This window comes from Myiozetetes cayanensis, unplaced genomic scaffold (assembly GCF_022539395.1).
Source record: "Myiozetetes cayanensis isolate MyiCay16 unplaced genomic scaffold, myiCay2020 scf1, whole genome shotgun sequence".
In the NCBI taxonomy this organism is placed as follows: domain Eukaryota; kingdom Metazoa; phylum Chordata; class Aves; order Passeriformes; family Tyrannidae; genus Myiozetetes; species Myiozetetes cayanensis.
The window spans coordinates 148,764,893-148,783,585 of NW_026086604.1; the positions used below are offsets into that span (position 1 = coordinate 148,764,893).

General features: G+C 45.2%; 1 protein-coding gene across 1 annotated transcript in view; it reads right to left on the bottom strand.

The window, feature by feature from the left end:
* Positions 1-18,693, bottom strand: part of OBSCN (obscurin, cytoskeletal calmodulin and titin-interacting RhoGEF) — a 179,652-nt gene that overhangs the window by 88,673 nt on the left and 72,286 nt on the right. The window contains 15 exon segments of the mRNA XM_050336656.1: positions 1,006-1,272; positions 1,957-2,223; positions 3,207-3,473; positions 4,115-4,378; positions 4,728-4,994; positions 6,301-6,564; positions 7,762-8,025; positions 8,506-8,769; positions 9,049-9,312; positions 9,611-9,874; positions 13,127-13,390; positions 14,249-14,515; positions 15,379-15,642; positions 16,906-17,172; positions 18,179-18,445. Coding sequence (XP_050192613.1) covers positions 1,006-1,272; positions 1,957-2,223; positions 3,207-3,473; positions 4,115-4,378; positions 4,728-4,994; positions 6,301-6,564; positions 7,762-8,025; positions 8,506-8,769; positions 9,049-9,312; positions 9,611-9,874; positions 13,127-13,390; positions 14,249-14,515; positions 15,379-15,642; positions 16,906-17,172; positions 18,179-18,445 — 3,981 coding nt within the window.

The following is an 18,693-nucleotide window of genomic DNA, read 5'->3' on the forward strand; positions in this document are numbered from 1 at the left end:
ACCTAAATGACGTAAAGCTTTAAAGTCCTTTCTGGTTTCTCAGTTATCTTTTCAAGACCCTGGACCACCACCAGTGAGTCTTTCCAGATGATGCACAAATGGACATGTATTCAAGAGGGCATGGATGTGCTTAGACAACAGCTTGTCCCAGGTGGAAACAAGAAGGGAATATCCAGAGTGTGTGTGTGTGTGAGCAGCTGGGGGAACTGGAAACTCAGTGCTTGTGGTTCCCTCTGTGGTTCCCTCTGTCTAAACCCTGCTGTGAGACATGGAAAGCAATCACAGGCTCTCTCACTCAGTGATGACCCTGTGGCTGCTTCATGGGTTGAGTTCAGCCAGAGGATGTAGTTTGGAAGGTTGTGGTTTAGATCAAAGCCACAATTTCCACCCAGCCCTTTGAGATGACCACAAATGGTTTCACAGATGGTGCTGGGGTGGTCCTGCCTGAGCAGGAAGGTTGGACCAAATGACCTGCTGTGGTCCCTCCCAGCTTTAGCCACGCTGTAATTCTGTGATCAATCACAGCCATCATTCCTGGTTTGGTTAAACACAGCATTCCCAGGGTCTCCGTGGGAAGATGAAATATAGTTAAGCTTAAAATGCTTTTTTAAATGATGTGTGATTAGTTATTGGCTCAAGAGAGCCAGGAATGAATGCAAAGAATTGCTAGACATAAGTAATAAAATAAATAATAGATAAAAATAAAAATAAAGAAAAGAAATGCTAGAAATAAAGGTCTGTTAGAATATAAAGATCCCCATGATCCAGAGTCTCTTGCTTTTATCATGTCAGAGGAAGTGCACTGCACACTGTGCTTTAGAGGCTGAAATAGGAACCCTGTCCCACAAGATCCACTTCTCTGTGCTCTGTTTATGGCTGAGCACCCATTTCCCTCAATCTCTTAACTTTCAGAAGGATTTATATTCACCAGCAAACTAAACAACATCTTTCACACATTTCCACAAGTGCCTTTTCCCCTCTGTTCCAAGGGGGTGCCACGCTAACCATGCACTCTGAGCACTGCAGTGCTCTGCTGGTCTCCCGTGTCACACGTGTAATCAGAAGCATCCTCTGGCTCCACGTTGTGAATCACAAGCTCAGCCGTGCGGCCACTTAAGGTGATGTCATATTTGGCACAGGGGAAGAGCTCCACGGTGCCTTTCCTCCACTCCACTGCTGCGCTGTCCTTCGTCAGCTCACACCGGAATTTCGCCGCAGCTCCTTCTTCTGCCTCCTCGTCTTTGAGCTGCTTTTTGAAAAGAACTGGCAGGGCTAAAGGAGACAAAAAGAAAGAAGCTTTTATTGAAGCCTGAGTCAAGTCCTGGTTGGCACAGACTGATACTTCAGAGAAGATGCTCTGCTTTTCAAGTCAGATATTCCTGCGCAGGATCCACGTTTTCTAATTCGCCTGGAGCTACCAGATCTTGCTACATCAGAAGCATCCATGACATTTACTTCCTTTGTTTCCTTTGTTTCTTGACTCAAATCCTTCCCGGGGTTGAGTTCTTTGAGTGAATTTATCCTTCAGTTGGTCTAACAAGGATCACAAGAGCACAGAGATTCAAAACTCCATGGGCGGCCTTGACAGATCAGGAAGGTTGTTGTCTGTCTTCTTACAGGATTTGGAAGAAAATACTTTTAAAAAATACTTAAACAACAAGTCATGTGAAATATCCAGATGTTATGTTAAATTATTGTTCTTTCTTTAATTTCTTGTCAGCCACAGAGGTGGAAAATATTTCTAATTAGAACCCAAAACTCAAATGCAGCACCGGAAGAACAAAGTATCATCCTCTTCCATTCTCATTAGAACAAACTAAAATCCCAGTTTATCAGATGAAAAGGAAAATATTTATAGAGAAAAAGAACAATATACTTAAAAATATGCACACTGAAACTGTTGCCTTGCACGCTGGATGGGATCTGCTGCTTTAGGAGTCAGCTCACCCCACGTACCTTTCACGTTTAAGGCTGCCTTGGTTTCCTCATCCCCAGTGTCACAGCTGTATTCTCCTGTATCTTCTAATTTGAGGTTATGTACCAAGAGCTCTACCAGGCATTCCCTCTGCCTCATTTCATATTTCTGGTTGGGCTGCAGCCCCACTCCTCCTCTCCTCCACTCCACAGCAGCTCTGGGTTTCGAGAGCTCACAGCGGAACGTGGCTGTGCTCCCCTCCTCGGACTCCTGATTTTGCAGGGGTTGCTTAAATGTGACAGGCAGTGCTGCAAAATTTGAGAGGGAAACGTTTCAGGAGTGTTTTAGCCCAAGAAGGACACAGTCCTACCATCATTCTTCAGAAATCTTTCTTGAACCACTGTGTGAACCAAGAGCCGAGGACTGACGGTGAGGTTAGGAAGGATCTGGTCTTAGAAATTAGGAAGGATCTGGTCTTAGAAAGTGCTTTGTGGCCTGGTTTGTGGTCTGAAGGAGTCCATGGAAGTGTCTCCATGCCAAATACAGGTGCTTTAGGCAAAGATCCCTGGGACATGCTCTCTCTCACACAAACCCTTGTTCCTTAAGGGAGGTCTGGGAGTTTGCAATACTAAGCAAAGAGTATTTTTTCACCCAAATAGAGCTTGTATAAACATATAGTGATCAAAGTAGTATCCAAAACACATTGACTGATAAATGGGAGAGGAATTTCAGATTTCAGGCAAGGTCTCGCTCTGAATGGTAGAAGAAAGGGTGGAGGAACATTTACACCTGAAGTTCAAAGCCTTCATTGATAACAGAGCACATTCACCTGTCAGAGCCATCCTTTCTCCCCTAATTGTTGCCTCTCATCATTCTAATAGGACACTATGTCCAACTAGGCACCCCTTATGCCATTCCCATACCCAGCCACACTCCCTGCATTCAGGGGAGGAGACTTCAGCATATTTTGACATTGTGACAATGTTCAAGACCAGCCTGGATGGGACTCTGAGCAATGTGATAGTAAAAGATGTCCCTGCCCATGGCAAGAGGTTGGAATGAGATGATCTTTGAGGTCCCCTCCAACCCAAGCCATTCTATGATTCTAATAAGCTTTGATGCTCATGAATCACTCAAGATCCTGCAAGAACAACCTTTCTAACCTGACCATTTGTCGTGCCAAAGAAGAAGGTTTGTTCTGGCACGGACCAGCAGCAAAACAAGTAGAGAACACCAAGAGAACCTCCTTCCACTCCACATTTGTTGAGCCAAGGGTTAACACCATGCCTACCATGTACAGTCACCACAGCTGTTGTCTGCTGGTGTCCAGAGTCACAGGTGTATATTCCTGAATCATCCAGTCCCAGGTCAGAAATGGCCAATTCAGCGGTGCAGCCCTGCTGCTTCATCTCGTATTTCAAACCAGGGCAGAGAGGGACATCCCCTTTCCTCCACTCCACTGGAGCCTGGGGTTTGGTCAGCTCACACCTCAGTGTGGCTGTGCCTCCTTCCTCTGCCTCGGTGTCCTGGAGCTCTCGTTTAAAAAGTGCTGGTAGGGCTACAAAACAGAAAAATGACTTGCAACGCTCTGCAGTTGGGGCTCGGGAAAGAGAGGGGAGAAAGAAAATGAAAGCACCAAAAGAGCCTGTTTAGTTGATGTCTCTAAATTTCCATATTCTACACTCAAAGCACAAGGCTATTTCCCCAGACATGAAGCAGGAATATCTACAGAGCAAGAAGAAATGGGTTTGAAGAAGTTACATTGAAGTGTGTGGAAGTTTAATGTAATCTGTGACCTAAAGATGGCACAGTGGTTTTCCTACTCCAAAAGTAGCCAACACGTTACCCTGACCACTGAAGGTGGTCAGAAGGTCAGCAGAGAGTTTTAAGAGCTCAGACTCCCCCTTAAGGCAGGGAATTTTAGGAGTTCACATTCCCTCTTAAAGCAGGGAATTTTGAGAGATCAGATTCCCTCTTAGGGCAGGCCACTTGCAGGAGAGATTATGATTATCCTGACTGTAACACACTGAAAAACGCACGGTTTTGCATCCCAGTTCCCATTTTCTACCTATCCTTGAGGCTGTATAAACCAGGTTATCCTGCACACCTCACAATTTGTAATCAAATTCAGCAACCCTAAACCACAGCTCTTATTTTTTTGTCTTCAGAAAACCTTGGAACTTTTTCCTTTGTTTTTACCATTGACTGTCAGAGTGGCAGTTGTCTGCTGATCTCCACACACACAGGTGTAATCTCCAGCATCCTCCACGTCCAGCTCGTGGATAATCAGCTTTGCAACAGCACCATCTTGGCTCATCTCATATTTGCTGCTTGCCTTGAGCACCTCCTGCCCTTTCTTCCACTCCACCACAGCGGGCTTGGTCAGCTCACAGTGCAGAGCAGCTGTGCCATTTTCCACAGCCTCGAGGTCCTCCAGGGCTCTCCTGAATTCTGGAGGCAGTGCTGAAGAGTAAAAGGGTACCACAGAGAGCGTGAGTATTCCTTAAAAAGCAAAGAGTCCCGTGGGAGAGGATGGATGGTGAAATGCTGAGCCCTGATCCAGGTCAGGGGGACACGATGGAAGATTTCCCCCAACTTCCCTCAACACTGAGAAAGTGAGATGAACCAACACAGCTGAGGGGGACAAACACCAACAGGGAACTCTTGGCCCAATTCTGACACAAGGAGGGAGCACATGAAGTCCAAAGGAACAGGAAAACCCGAGGAAACACAGAGGGAATGGGAACAGACCATAACAACAGAGGCTTGGGCAGCTCTGAGGTTTGGAGGACCATCCCGAGGGCTACTTTACCATGCACTGTCAAGGCAGCTGTGGTGCTCTTGTCTCCACACACACAGGTATAATCTCCACTGTCATCCAGGCCCAGGTCATGAACCACCAGCTCCACAACACGGCCTTCCTGCCTCATGCTGTGCTTCTTGCCCGAGGAAAGGACGTGGTGGCCCTTCTTCCACTGGACAGGGACAGATGCCTTGCTGAGCTCACAGTGAAAAGTGGCTGTCCCACCTTCTACTGCTTCCCTGCTGGTCATTTCTTCTTGGAAAAATGGAGGCAGAGCTGAAGGATGCAGGTAAAAAGTATTACAGACTGAGGATGTGTCCAGGGATGGGTGAGGAACTGACGGGGGGAAGTTGTGAAGGTTATGGAAGGTTGAGCATCAGCAACAAAGAGAGGGAAGAGAAGAGAAAGTATCCTAGTGGGAATATACATCCTAATCCCTTGGGGTTTATGGTGGTTTCCTACTAGCAAAATTGTGGATTTTCACCTGCTTTCTACCAGTTTATACATGAGAGAATAACCAAGAATATCATCTCTGAGCTTCTTAGTTCCCATGTGTTGGTGTCTCCCACAAACTTCATGCCTTTGTACGGTCTTTTCCTACTTACTGAGCTGCTCTGCTGTGCTCTGAGTGTTGGCACAGCTCCTCCCTCATCCTCATTCCTTCTTCCTCGAGCTATCCTTGAAAAGGTTCATCCAGGACTCAGAGGTTCTTCTTGACCCCAAAGAAAACCTCCAGATGCTGAATCCCAGCCCGTGTCCTTGTCCCAGAACACGTTTCTTTCCCCACTGAACATAATTCCTGTACCCGTTGCAAGTCGTGCCCTTGAAATAAATGTGGTGACCTTCACGTATGTCCCTCTAACTGAGTGGGATAATGGGACATTCCACCTGTTTGACAGAGCTGGATATCTCAGACCCCAGACCTAGTGTCACACAGCAGTGGGACTCAGTCAAAATATCCAAGCTAGAAACCAGGTTTAGCCAGATTTGGCACATTTCCCGTCTCCAGCACTCTGAAGCTGAAACACCAGCTTTGTTTTGCCCAGCAAGTGGTTCTTCCAGCACGACAAGACCAGAAGGAGATCTGCAGCCTTGGAAAATTAGTCTCCCAATGGAAATCTGTGCATTAGGACAGAGGTCATGGGCACAAAGCCCAGTATAAGCATAGCTCAGTACAGAAGAATTTATAACTAACTAGTGCTTCTTTTTTCCCCCATATTAAAAAGATCAGTATTGAGAATGCCAGGAAGGAATGGCAAAGAATAAACAAAGAGAATAAATGCAGGAAAGGAAAGACCAAAGAATAGTGGGTTTGTATGTTAGGAAAGGAATGGCAGAAGGGAAGAGATGAAAGGATAACAGGTGTGTCATTATGGAAAGGAAAAGACAGGAGGATGGGACAGAGAAATCCAGACTGGGATTTTCCAAGTGGCACAGCCTGCAGGTGAGGAGGGGCAGGGAATATTTTCAAATGAATGGGAGTTCAGTTAATAAGGTTGGGCAAACAGGTGTGTAAAATGGAACAGTTAGAGCAGAGGGCAGAGGCTTCCAGTCAGGAAACAGGAGGTCAGGATGGCTTTACCCTGGACTGTCAGGACAGCTGTGGTCTGGTGCTCCCCACACACACAGGTGTAGCCTCCTGCATCCTCCTCAGCTATGTCACGGATCACCAGCTCTGCCTTGGTCCCTTCCTGCCTCATTTTGTATTTCTCGCTCGCTCTGAGAATCCTCTGGTCCTTCCACCACTGCACTGGGGCAGCCTTGCTGAGCTCACAGTGCAGGGCGACTTCTCCACCTTCTCCTGCTTCCTTGTCCTGGAGCTCTTCCTTAAAGAGTGGGGGCAGAGCTGAAGGGTGCAACAGGGACAGACGCTCATCAGAAAACCAGAATTGAAATCCCAATTTCTTTATCACGCTTGAGATTATTTCCCTTCATGCCCTTTTTTTCCCCCCCTCAGCCTATTACAGACTTGCTTAGCCATAACCCAGTTTAGAAACTCCAAAATCATCCTACTGCAAGTGTGATGTGATTTCAGTCACCCTCAGGGACAGCTGCCTGGGTGTCTGTTGTTATTCACAGTGAAAGGAGGAGACAGAAAGGCCCAGATGTCAGACCAACAGCACTCACAAATAACACTGCTGGATACAGGACTGTTTTACCCACACAAGTAGCATTTCTTGGAGGCTGATATTGTTATTTTCTGGTTTTTTTTTTTAAATTAAAATATTATAGCCCCCCCTACCTGAAAGCAGTCAGGTTTTAAAATAAAACTAATCCTAGTTTTAAGTTCAAGTTTGAAGGGCCATTACAGGTAATAAGAATTTGAGATTCCTGCTGTTTCCCGTTTTGGAATCATAACCCAAAGACAGAACAACCCACAGGAAACAACCTTCAGGAAAACTAATTATTGACATTTACCCACAAAAGTGCCTTGTGTGAAGGGGTACAGAATACAAACAGTACACCCCAAATGCCTCAGGAAAAGTCCATCTCTCAGGAAAACCCAGATCCCTGGTTTTGGAAAAATCTGGAGGGGACAGATCTGGATCTTTGATCAAGTTCCTCAAAGCCAAAGATCATTATTTCATTAAAACGGATATTCATCAATGAGAGGAGAGCAGAAATGAGGTAATGGGGTTATCAACAAAAGGATTTATTTATGGGTTGGTTTATTTAATCCTCCTGTCTCCTCTGTTCAGTTCCTGGAAAAGGCCTGGCAGACCATACCTGTGTGTTTTGGAGAAAACTGGGGTTGACTGCAGTGAACCACAGGGTTGGAGCTGGAAAATGTAAATATCCAAGAAGAGGGGATTTGGACAGAAAGAAACATCTTGTTTTCTCCTTTTAAAGGACTTTTAAGGATTAATAATGACCCCAAAATTTGCCGTGAGCGACTCTCTCTCAGCAAGAAATGAGTTATAAATAGAATGAAGAGAAAGGGATAAAAACAAAGACAAGCTACTGACCCAGGGATGAAACAACTGAACTTCCCAATGATGTCTATCTCTAGAGTTATTAATCAATTTTAATAAAGTCTTTTTACCATGAACTGCCAAGGTTGCTGTTGTCTTCTGGTCACCACAAACACAGGTGTAATCTCCAGCATCTTTTACTTCTAGGCCATGAATGACCAGCTCTGCAGTGGTGCCAGACTGTCTCATTTGATATTTGTCACTTGCTTTGAGCACTTTGGGCCCTATTTTCCACTCCACTGGGGCTTCTTTGGTTAATTCACAACTCAGAGTGACTGATGCTCCTTCCTGGACTTCCTCACTCCTCAGTTCTTCCTTGAAAAGCACTGGCAGGGCTGGGAATGGAAAGTTAAAAGTGTATTTAAACTAAGCCACGAGCATGATGAAGTTCAAGCCTGGCCAAATCAGGGGGTTTGGACTTTGAGGTTGAGGTTATTGCCACAATGATCTGGAAAAGTTAATCCAGCAGTGACAGAAAGACAAAGAAGTGCTGAGCTGACAGGTCAAGGTACAACAGGCTGGATGGATCCGAGGTGGAATTTCAAGAATTTATCACACAAATCAGGACAAATCAGCTGGTCTAACAGGAGTCTTTTCTAGGTGCTATTCCCTTAAACCTACAAGTTTGCATGGAAGAAAGAGCCAAATCCTCAGCTTCCTTTTCAGGAATGTCAGACCAAAATGAAATGTCAGGACAAGAAGCTCTCCCTTCCCGGACACAAATTAATTCCTAGGGAAAAGCTGATGGGTGGACACTTCACACAGCCAACAGGAGGTTTCAGAGACACAAAAAGGGGGCAGTCATCTGCATTTACCATTCACCGTCAGGGACGCCGTGGTGTGCTGGTCTCCACACACACAGGTGTAATCTCCTGCATCCTGCAGCTCCAGGTCACGGATTTCCAGCTCAGCCAGGGCACTCTCCTGCCTCATGATGTGCTTTTCACTTGCCCTGAGTGTTTTGTTCCCTTTCTTCCACTCCACAGCTGCAGCCTTGGTCAGCTCACAGCGCAGAGTGGCTGTTTGGCTTTCCGGGGCTTGCAGGTCCTTCAGGCCTTCTTTGAAAAGCGCTGGCAGGGCTGAAGGTCACAAAGTGGACAGAGGACATTAAAAATGACACGTGGCACACAGGTTATAGGAGGGGTGGGGTGGTACAGAGGCAGAGAACACTTTAGAGTGGAAGGTTTTCGTTCTGGGACATCGGACAAACCAACAGACAGAGGGAGGAAAGCAGCCTGGGTGCAACCAGAGCTTACAGAGGGCTTACAAATATAAAGGAACAATTCAGCCACTACCCATGTCAGTGAGCTGACAAAGAAATGCACAGTAATACAGCTATTTGTATATGTTTTTTTTACCATGCACTATCAAGGCAGCTGTTGTCTCCTGCTCTCCACACACACACGTGTATTCTCCAGCATCTTTCAGCTCCACATCGTGGACAAGCAGCTTCGTGACGGTGCCCTCCTGCCTCATCTTGTACTTGTCACTGGCTTTGAGCAGAGTGCTGCCCTTTCTCCACTCCACTGGGGCAGCCTTGGTCAGCTCACAGCACAGAGCGGCCCCTTGACCCTCCGTCACCTCCTGGTCCTTCAGGCTCTCCCTGATCCTCGCAGGCAGCACTGAGGATGCAATGGGAAGAGGGTTAAAATGGAGCAGAAAGAAACCAGCCTCCTGCTGAGGGGAAGGAAAGGTGAGGGCTGTCCTCAGGCTTGATCTCACGTCTGCTTTGGGGATCCTGAAACCACTTTGTATACGGAATTGGTGGAAGGTTTCACCCCTAAATCACAAAATTAATCCTCGTTTGAATGCAAAGTCAGACTGACATGAACTATGCACAGATAACAGTGAACATGGTGATAAAAGCAATCCAAACCCTGAGCTCGTTAGCAAGGACACCCAGGTGGAAGAGGGCATTACCATGCACTGCCAAGGCCGCCGTGGACTCCTTGTCCCCACACACACAGGTGTAATCGCCGGCATCACTCTCAGCCAGGCTGTGGATCACCAGCTCTGCGGTGACGTCCTTCTGCCTCATCCTGTATTTCTCGCCGGGTCTGAGCACTGTGTGTCCCTTTCTCCACTCCACCGGGGCAGGTTTGGTCAGCTCACAGCGCAGAGTCACCGCCTGGCCCTCCTCGGCCTCCTCATCCCTCAGTTCCTCTTTGAAGAGAGCGGGGAGGGCTGAGAAACAGAGCAGCAAAAATGTGTTCATGGGCAAGCAGTTCTGGGCCGCCAAACTAAATGAACCTGATGTTTCTGCCTATCCATGCCTGGTGGTTGACGTGAGGATCATCATCCCACAGAAGGAAGGTGTTAATTTGCACCACAGATGAAAAAAGGATCTTATAATTCTTTAAAGTAAATTTTTTCAAGCAAATTTTCTGATTGGTTTCGAGATGAGTGGAGAATAAATGGCAGGAATGGGAAAACTTCATGTATGGTCAAAACTGTGACTTCCTCAGTGTAATTCAGTATCCTGGAAAAACCCATTCGTGAAAAAAAAAAAGAAAATAAAGGAAAAATTGATAAGGTTTGAATTTAGGTGTTAAGGATACCTATAGACATAACCCAGAGTCAGGACAAGATCAAGAGTAGAGAGATCTCTTGAAAGTGCTTGGGTAGCAACGAAAAGGGAAGAGAAGGATGATGTCTCCAGTGTGGAGACCTGCCATAATCTTCACACCAGGAAGTTCAGGTGCACCCTAACACCCCATCCCTTTAGGAACAATGAATAATTCAGAGTGTAAGACTGGATGGTAACGTGCTAATATATACCCTGGGAGCAGCAGGTTGTGACAACATCTGCAAAGTCTTTGGAATGGGGCAGGAACTACATTTGGATATAAAATAGATATGAAGAACAGGAGAGGAGGATCTCCAATTCATTCTCTGACCAGCAAGAAATAAATATTTGAGAAGAAGGATGTGGAGGAGAATTGTGCAGACATTAATCATGAAGCAGGAAAGCTCATGGATTTTAGGACAGGTAATGATGGGGAAGAAGAATAGAAAATTCTGTGGGTAACAAGGAAGCAAGCTCCAATAATTTGAGAATTGTGATTGTGCAGATGCCAACTTAAAGGACAAGACAGTTTAAGAGAGTGGAAAACTTCTCAAAGAAATAATATTAAGAGCATAATTATGAGACTAACTCACTCCAATAATTATCAGGAACAGCCTGTCTAAATCACAAACTTTTCAATGTCCTAGAACTCAAGAGGACTGTAAAATACAGGAGGTTTGGGTGAGTGCAAAAGAAATACTGCAGGACGTAGAGACAAACCCAGAAAGGTCAAGGGCAGTTTTCCCCATTCCTGATCTCTGTCACGTCCTGGACAAAAGACCAGCAGGAGAGAGGGGGTAAAAATGGTCTGCAAAATGATGCTGATATCATGGAATCAAGAAATTATTTCGTTTGGAAAAGCCCTCTAAGGTCAGTGAGTCCCACCTTTAACCAATCAAATCCACCATTAAATCATGTTGGTTTACCTCTCTGTCAGGAATGTAAGTTGATGGTGGGTGACATGGGAGAGCTGAAGTGTTTAATTCCCTTTTCTTTAATATTAAAAATTAAGGATAGCAAAGAGAGTAATAGGAATTGTGGCTAGGATAAGAAAAAAATTATTAGGGAATATTTAAATAGTCTGACTATTCTTAAAGCACCTCGGGGTGGTGAAATTCGTCGTGGAAGGTACAGGATCAGTGAATATCAGACATTAATATTTACACTGGAGAAATCAGAGAGAATGAATGGATGATGTTCCACAAGTAAGGAAAAAACAGAAGCTAAGAGGTGAAAAAGGCCTCACACATAGAAATGCTCACATTTGGTTCTTGCCATGTGAAACAAGAGTCTAAACTCTTGTTTAGAGCCAAGAGTCAAGAAAGACCCAGGTGAAGTCAGTGGAGCCAACAGAGGTATCTGCTGACCAAGTGTCTGCTAAATGAGGTGAACTGGATGCATCCCTGTCTTCCAAGGACTGTGCTGACTTGATCTCCACTGACAAAAATGGGAATTAAGGAACACTCATCAGTCTTGACCTACAAGATTAATCCCCTTCACTTTCTTGCAGAAAGAGAGAAATGGCAGAGAGAGGATCCAAGGAATTACATCCATCTCAGCTTAACTTAATTCTTTTAAAAGCTTGGATTTGCCAAGAGCTTTTCTCTTCCTGAAGGAGTGGACCAGTGTAATTTTTTCCTGACATAGGTTAAGTTTCACAGGCAGAAAGACACAATATATGCTGAACATTATTAATTCAATAAAGCTCTTACTTTAACTCAGGTACAGGTGGAACTACAGAAGGAATCTGCCACTAATTTGAAAGCTCCAGGCAAAGAATATTCGACTGGGATTTACACTCACAGTGAAAGAATGAGTTGAGTTCCTCAGTGCTCTGGAATTCAGTACAATTCAGCATTTTCTTTAGTGACTTGGACAATGAAATGCAGAGTTGTCAGTAATTTTGTAGATGATCCCAAGGTGGGATAGAAGAGACGGTGAAAGCACTTTGCCAAAGTGGATTAAGATACAGAAAACCTCAGTGAAGTCAGTGGTGGAAAAACAGGCTGCAATTCAGCAAGAGCAGGGGGAAAATACCCTATTTAGGAGTGATCAACACCACAAATACAAGAAGGAGAACAACAGGCACAAAGGGATTCGGGATTACAGGAGATACAGAGCTCTATTTTCCATGGTTAAATTGAAAGTTGAAGACTGAAGCAATCCTTGTGTTATTGGTAAATACAAAGATGAAAGGGTCTGGGCAGTGAAGCAAAGAAATCAACTCCCCAAATTCAGACCTACTGAATTTCCAGGTGAGAAAGAGGCTGAAAATACTTCTGACTGTCCTGTGTTAATAATAAAAATAAAGTTTCCCATTTTTCCAAGAAAACTTCCAGATGAATTTGACTGAAGACTGTGAATTATTCTTCCACTATAATGCTGAGTAGTCTGCAACACCTGGATACAAATCTACATTATCCTTGGTCAGAGTTATACAAGGAAGTTGCATTGAACCAAGTTTTGTTTGCATTATTGAAATTATTTCTCAAATACTAACGAGGCTTGAAATCTAACCATCCTTTTCAAGAAGTATGAATGTTCCTGCTGCTTCCCCTCTCCAGGTTCAAATTAAAAGTGAGTAAAACAGAATTAAAAAAAAGCAAGCATGTGGCATCTTCAGCCTTTGGTGTGGTGCAAAGACAAGAGCAGGGAGAAGAAAACAGGGAAAATATTAGTATAACCAATGGAGCTGTAATTCTAGTGAGAACTAGATAAAAACCACAATAAAACATGGAAGGAAATCCGTTATCGACAGAATTAATGATGGGCAAGATCAGGGAAAGGACTCATTGTGTGTCAGGGCTGAGGCTTCCAGAGGAGAAGGGAGGAACATCCCACAGAAATCCCCCATCTGGTGTCTCCTTTACCATGCACTGTCAGTGCTGCAGTTGTCCTCTCCTCTCCACACACACAGGTGTATTCCCCGGCATCCTTCACCTCCAGGGCGTGGATCAGCAGCTGTGCCGTGGTGCCTTCCTGCCTCACAGTGTATTTTTCACTCGTTTTGAGCACCTTGTGTTTCTTTTTCCACTCCACGGGGGCGGACCTGGACAGTTCACACTGGAGGGTGGCTGTTCCACCTTCTGTGGCTTCCTCGTTCGTCATCTCCCTCTTGAAGTGCACGGGCAAGGCTGAGGAGTTCAAAATGAGCACAGTGTGTGACCATGGCAGCTTCTGTCAACCACATGTGACAAGCAAAGCCTCTCCTAACCAAGCAGGATTGATGTCCCCTCTGAGGAACATAAAAGAGTGGCTTTGGAAAGCAGGAAAACACCCTACTCATCAATGTGAGGAGGTTTTCTTATGGTAAAAGTCCTTGGAATGAAGTGGAGAACCACACCAGGCTCAGCTTCTGCAGACCTGCAAGGCTGAGCCCTACATTCCATGGATACTGCCTGCCAGAATGGAAAATAAAGCCTAACCAGAGTGTCTACACTCTACTGGAATACAAATAATGGCTTTAAAAGCTCACATATGAAAGTATATCTGAGGCACCAACTTCTCTTTTCCTTGGGACCGTGAGGGACCTTTAAATGTCCCTTCCAACATCAAACTATTCTGTGAATTCTGTGTCTCCTAAGACAGTGGTCAGGCAGAACTTGACCCTCCAATTATTCTGAAACACTGAAAACTGCATCAAAAATATCTCAGCAACAAATTATCCTCTCAGCTTTAGAATGTTAGGTTAGAATCTTTACAGCCAGCATCACAATGATATGATTTCCCACTCCTTAGCACCTACTCCTGAATATGAACATCAAAGAAATGAGTTAATATCAAGATGAATATCTCAAATTTTTGCCTTGAACACCTGACCTGTGCCCGGTACTGACCAGTCCATTCCAGGCACTTATGTCCAACCACATATTTCTAAAATCTTCAGAAATGAGGCTGCAGTTTCAAAGCTGATACCACTGAGCTCTCAGAAGTAAAAACAACTGTTTGAAAACCACCCCTTGAATTTGTTACGCATTTTCCTCTCCCTTTACCATTCACTCTCAGCGCGGCCGTGGTGGTCTGATCTCCACAGCAGCATGTGTAATCTCCAGCATCTGTCAGATCCAGATCACGGATCACCAGCTCGGCAACTGTGCCCTCACATCTCACGGTGAACTTGTCACTTGTCCCCAGGGCTGTGCCTCCCTTCCTCCAGCCCACGGCGGCTCCGGGCTTGTTCAGCTCGCAGCAGAAAGTGGCCGTGCCTTTCTCTGTGCCTTCCACGTTCCTCAGCTCCTTTTTGAAACGTGGGGGGAGGGCTGAAGGTCACAGGTGAAGAGAGAGCACTTTAAAATTGAGGACAGACCACGTCTTGACTGCTCCACTGAGTTAAAGCATTGTACTCTATGAGGGTTTAGGATATACAGCACCTGAGAGGCAAAGGATGATTTCAGGGGGCAGCCCTGCCTCGTGCTTTGCAGTGGAGCACATTGAGCATGTCACACTGATTAATAACAACTCCAAGAACCATCAAAGACTGACTTTGGACAGCTGGAAAGCACCTTATTCATAAGTCAGAGAGGTTTTTTTATGGTATGGCCCAGGGCATGAAATGGAGCACCACCCCTGTCTCAGCTCCTCAGCTCTCACTGATTTGGAAATCAGTGTTGTAAAACTACACTTTCAGTATTTCCAGGGATGTTTTAAAGGCAGTTTAAGATATAACAACACAAACCTGTTCCCAAGATCTCAAGGAGCTATGCACAGCTCTTTCTTAAAATCAGCTTAATAATTAAAATGAACACTATGTCATTTAAAATTACGGGCTGCAATGTTTTCGTAACTTTTCAATCTCATTCCAGAAAAAAAACCAAACAAGTGAAATCTCAGTGATATGCCCTAAAGAAATTAACTAACTAGTGGAAATACTCCAAGTGCTATTTATGACTTCATCAAGCTCTTCATTGTCTGCTTCCAGATTCCATCAATGGGAAAGAGCAGGAACTGAAAAGATGTTTTTCGTGAGTCCTAAGGGAGGGACTTCCAGTGGAAGATATTCCCAGTGGATGGTACAGCTGTCATAACAATTTAAAGCAATAGGTGGGATCAAGACCACATTGTGATCCCCCATGAGACCACAGATGACAACGCAGAAACCTCCTATTAAAGCCAGATATTTTACCATGCACTGTCAGGGAAGCTGTGCTTGTCTTGTCTCCACACACACACGTGTAATCTCCTGCATCCTGTTCCTCCAGGTCGTGGATTGTCAGCTCAGCAACGGTGTCCTTCAGTCTCATTTTGTACTTCTCACTGGGCTGGAGCAGCTCCTGCCCTTTCCTCCACTCCACCGGGGCGGGTTTGGTCAGCTCGCACTGCAGAACAGCTGCCCTGCTTTCCGTGGCTTCCACGGGCACCAGATCCTTTTTGAACAGGGCAGGCAGAGCTATGGGGTGTGACATAAACAGAGAGGGCATCAAAACCATTAACCACGCCTTGAGGAGCTCACAACTGGGTCCTGAGGCCAGTCCTTCACCGTTACATGGGAAAACAAACCACACAGTCTGGAAAACTGCATCTACTAGAAAACCACTGCAGGATCCCACAGGGATGTTACTGCCATGACCTGCTTCTAACATTGATTTGTCAGCATGCTCGTCACTTCCCAGATGATTCCAGTAGTCCTCTCACCTATTTCAGTCTGAAATCATCCATCCTGAACTTTAAAGACCATATTTTGGAATGAAAGTACTCAACCCAGCTGACAGCACTGCCACCTGGAGATCTCTACCTTCCCTTGCACCATAATTTATCCTTTTGGCTGAGAAAAATAAATCAGGAATATAACTTCAGGTACACCTTTCAGCCACAATTTCCAAGGACATAAATGTCTCTAATATCAGGGATACAGGGGTTTTTTTTAGCAGCATTCAAGTTGCTTTTTGCCTCTAAAGTAAAAACAAAGAGACTTGCACTGGGATGGAAGTGCAGAGTCAGAGAAGGGGAGGAACAGAAATAACCTCAGAGTGGGAGAAAGAAGAGGAAGCAAAAGTGTGCAGAAAATCTAGGAGAAGAGTTTTGACTCCACAGCTTTCTACCTGTCCTTAGAACCAACTTATGCCCTAAGATATATCTCAAATAAAACCTGTTCTTTTATCTACTGGACTGTACATGAACTGCTTCTTCTGGAGGGCCAACCAGAGCTCATCAATATTCACCAAAGCAGAGACAGGAACAAAATCTGTCCCACTGCTCCCCAAGTCAGGACCTGCAGAATAATGCTGCGGGGTGGGGTTTATTTAATTTATCCTCTGCAGGATACATCACAGTCCTGCAAAAGAGGTGGACAGTCATTTATTCCTGAATGGAAAAAACTCTCACTAACTGAGCTCAGGAGTTTTAAAGAACTTTCCTTCGGTTTAAGCACCAAAATGCACTGACTGCAGTGACACACAGGGACCAACCCTCTAAGAATAATCTTGCTGCTGAGGCTTTTTAAGTGCCCCAAGATGGAAAAATCTCATAACTCTCCTTCACCTGGCTACAAAGCCACCAGTTTTAAGCTGACAGACAGTGGGAGAGGGGATAAAACACCACCAGCAAACCGAGAAAACGCTGCAGAATCAAAGCATGACAGCAAGTGGGAAAGAGAGAGAGGAAAGGGATGTCCTGGAGACACTGGTGTCACAACCCAGAACGGCTTTTTTACCGTGGACTGTCAAGACAGCCGAGGTCTTCTGCTCTCCACACACACAGCTGTATTCTCCCGTGTCTTCCACCTCCAGATCTCGGATCAGCAGCTCTGCAGCTGTGTCTTCTTGCCTCATCCTGAACTTTTCGCTCGGTCTGAGTGTCCTGTCCCCTTTTTTCCACTCCACGGGGACCCCGACCTTGCTGAGCTCGCAGTGCAGGGTGGCTGTTCCACCGTCTGTGGCCTCCCTGTTCTTCAACCCCTCTTTGAAAAATGCAGGCAGAGCTGAGGGACAGCAATGTGAGCAGTGAGATGTAACGCTCCAAAGGGTTCAAATTATGTTTAACTTCCAGTTTCCCTCTTATCTTGAACTGATTTTTTTGATACAAGAACACGGATTCTCAAGAGTCTCCATGAATCAGTATTAGGAAAGGATTTAAAGCTTGCAGCAATCCATAGAGGTATTTAACATGAGTCACAAATCAATAAAAACAGAAGTAGAAAACCCCTTTTTTTTTTTTCCCTGTGAAATTTCAAGCAGAAAGACTAATTTGAAATTTCTGGGGGAAAAAATGGTTTTCTTACGTGACTTTTTAAACCTTAAGGGGAGGATGTTTGCTGTGTTTTCCCATCCTTAAGCAAACAAAGAGACATTTCACATAAAAAAAAAAAAAACAACAAATAAAATAAAAAATGAAACACTGGAGTTTCATTCTAAATGTCAGTTTGAAATGAAATTGTTCATTTCAATACATGGTGGGAAAACAAGCATTTTCACCTGAACTGACATACCCTTTTGAGGATGTCAGGTTCAGTAAAAATCAAAGCTCACCCTCTGGTCGTCCCTTAGAAGGTTTGGGCTTTTGCACAGGACACCGACTGAGTGCTGTGACAACTGGGCTTGTAAGTGTAAAATCACCTCGTTGTCTCAGGAATGAAGTGTGGGCATAAGATTCCATGGAACAACCTCACCTTTTGGAGTTTTATGAGACCTTAAAAAATACCTAAGCCTCAACCCCTTGGAGGTAAGACAATTTTTGGTTTGAGCATAACGGGGAGTCTAATAAAGGAACTCCCAGGGGAAAAGCAAAATGATGGATCCTTAATTAAAAGAGTGGGAACAACCCTGGCTGGCTCACTCTGAGCCTGGACCCCGATACCCCTCTTGTGCCACACATTCCAGCTGATGGAACCGTGGATAATTCCTGGCAGAAGAAGGAGATGGGAGTGCAAATGAGTGGAGAAAACAGGACAGTTACTTTCAGTGTGTGCCTGGCTTTGTTTGCTTTACCATGAACTGTCAGCACTGCCATCGTCTGCTGGTCCCCACACACACAGGAGTAATTCCCGGCGTCCGTCGTGTCCAGGTTCTGGACTGTGAGCTCCGCAGCGATGCCCTCCCGTTTCATTTTGTACTTGTCACTTGGCTTGAGGGTCTTGAGTCCCTTCTTCCACTCCACCTGAGCAGCTGCCTTGTTCAGCTCGCAGCGCAGGGTGACGCTTTTCCCTTCGGTGGTTTCTTGGTCTGTCAGCTCTTTGGTGAAAAGAGCGGGCAGGACTGCAGAGCAAACGCAACACGGACACGGCATCAACCCTGAGAGAGCCTGACCCAAGGCCTAATCACTCCCTTCTCTCCCTGAAGCCATAAGACCTTCTTGATCTCCTCCAGGATTTTGTTCCTGCAATCCCTAACGCTTCAAAAGATAACTCAGCCTGATTTTTACTTTGGTTTTTCTTCCTCATGATTCGAAACATCCTTTAAGAGCAAGTCTCTCTGAAAAAATAGCTGCCAAGCCGTCTATCCTT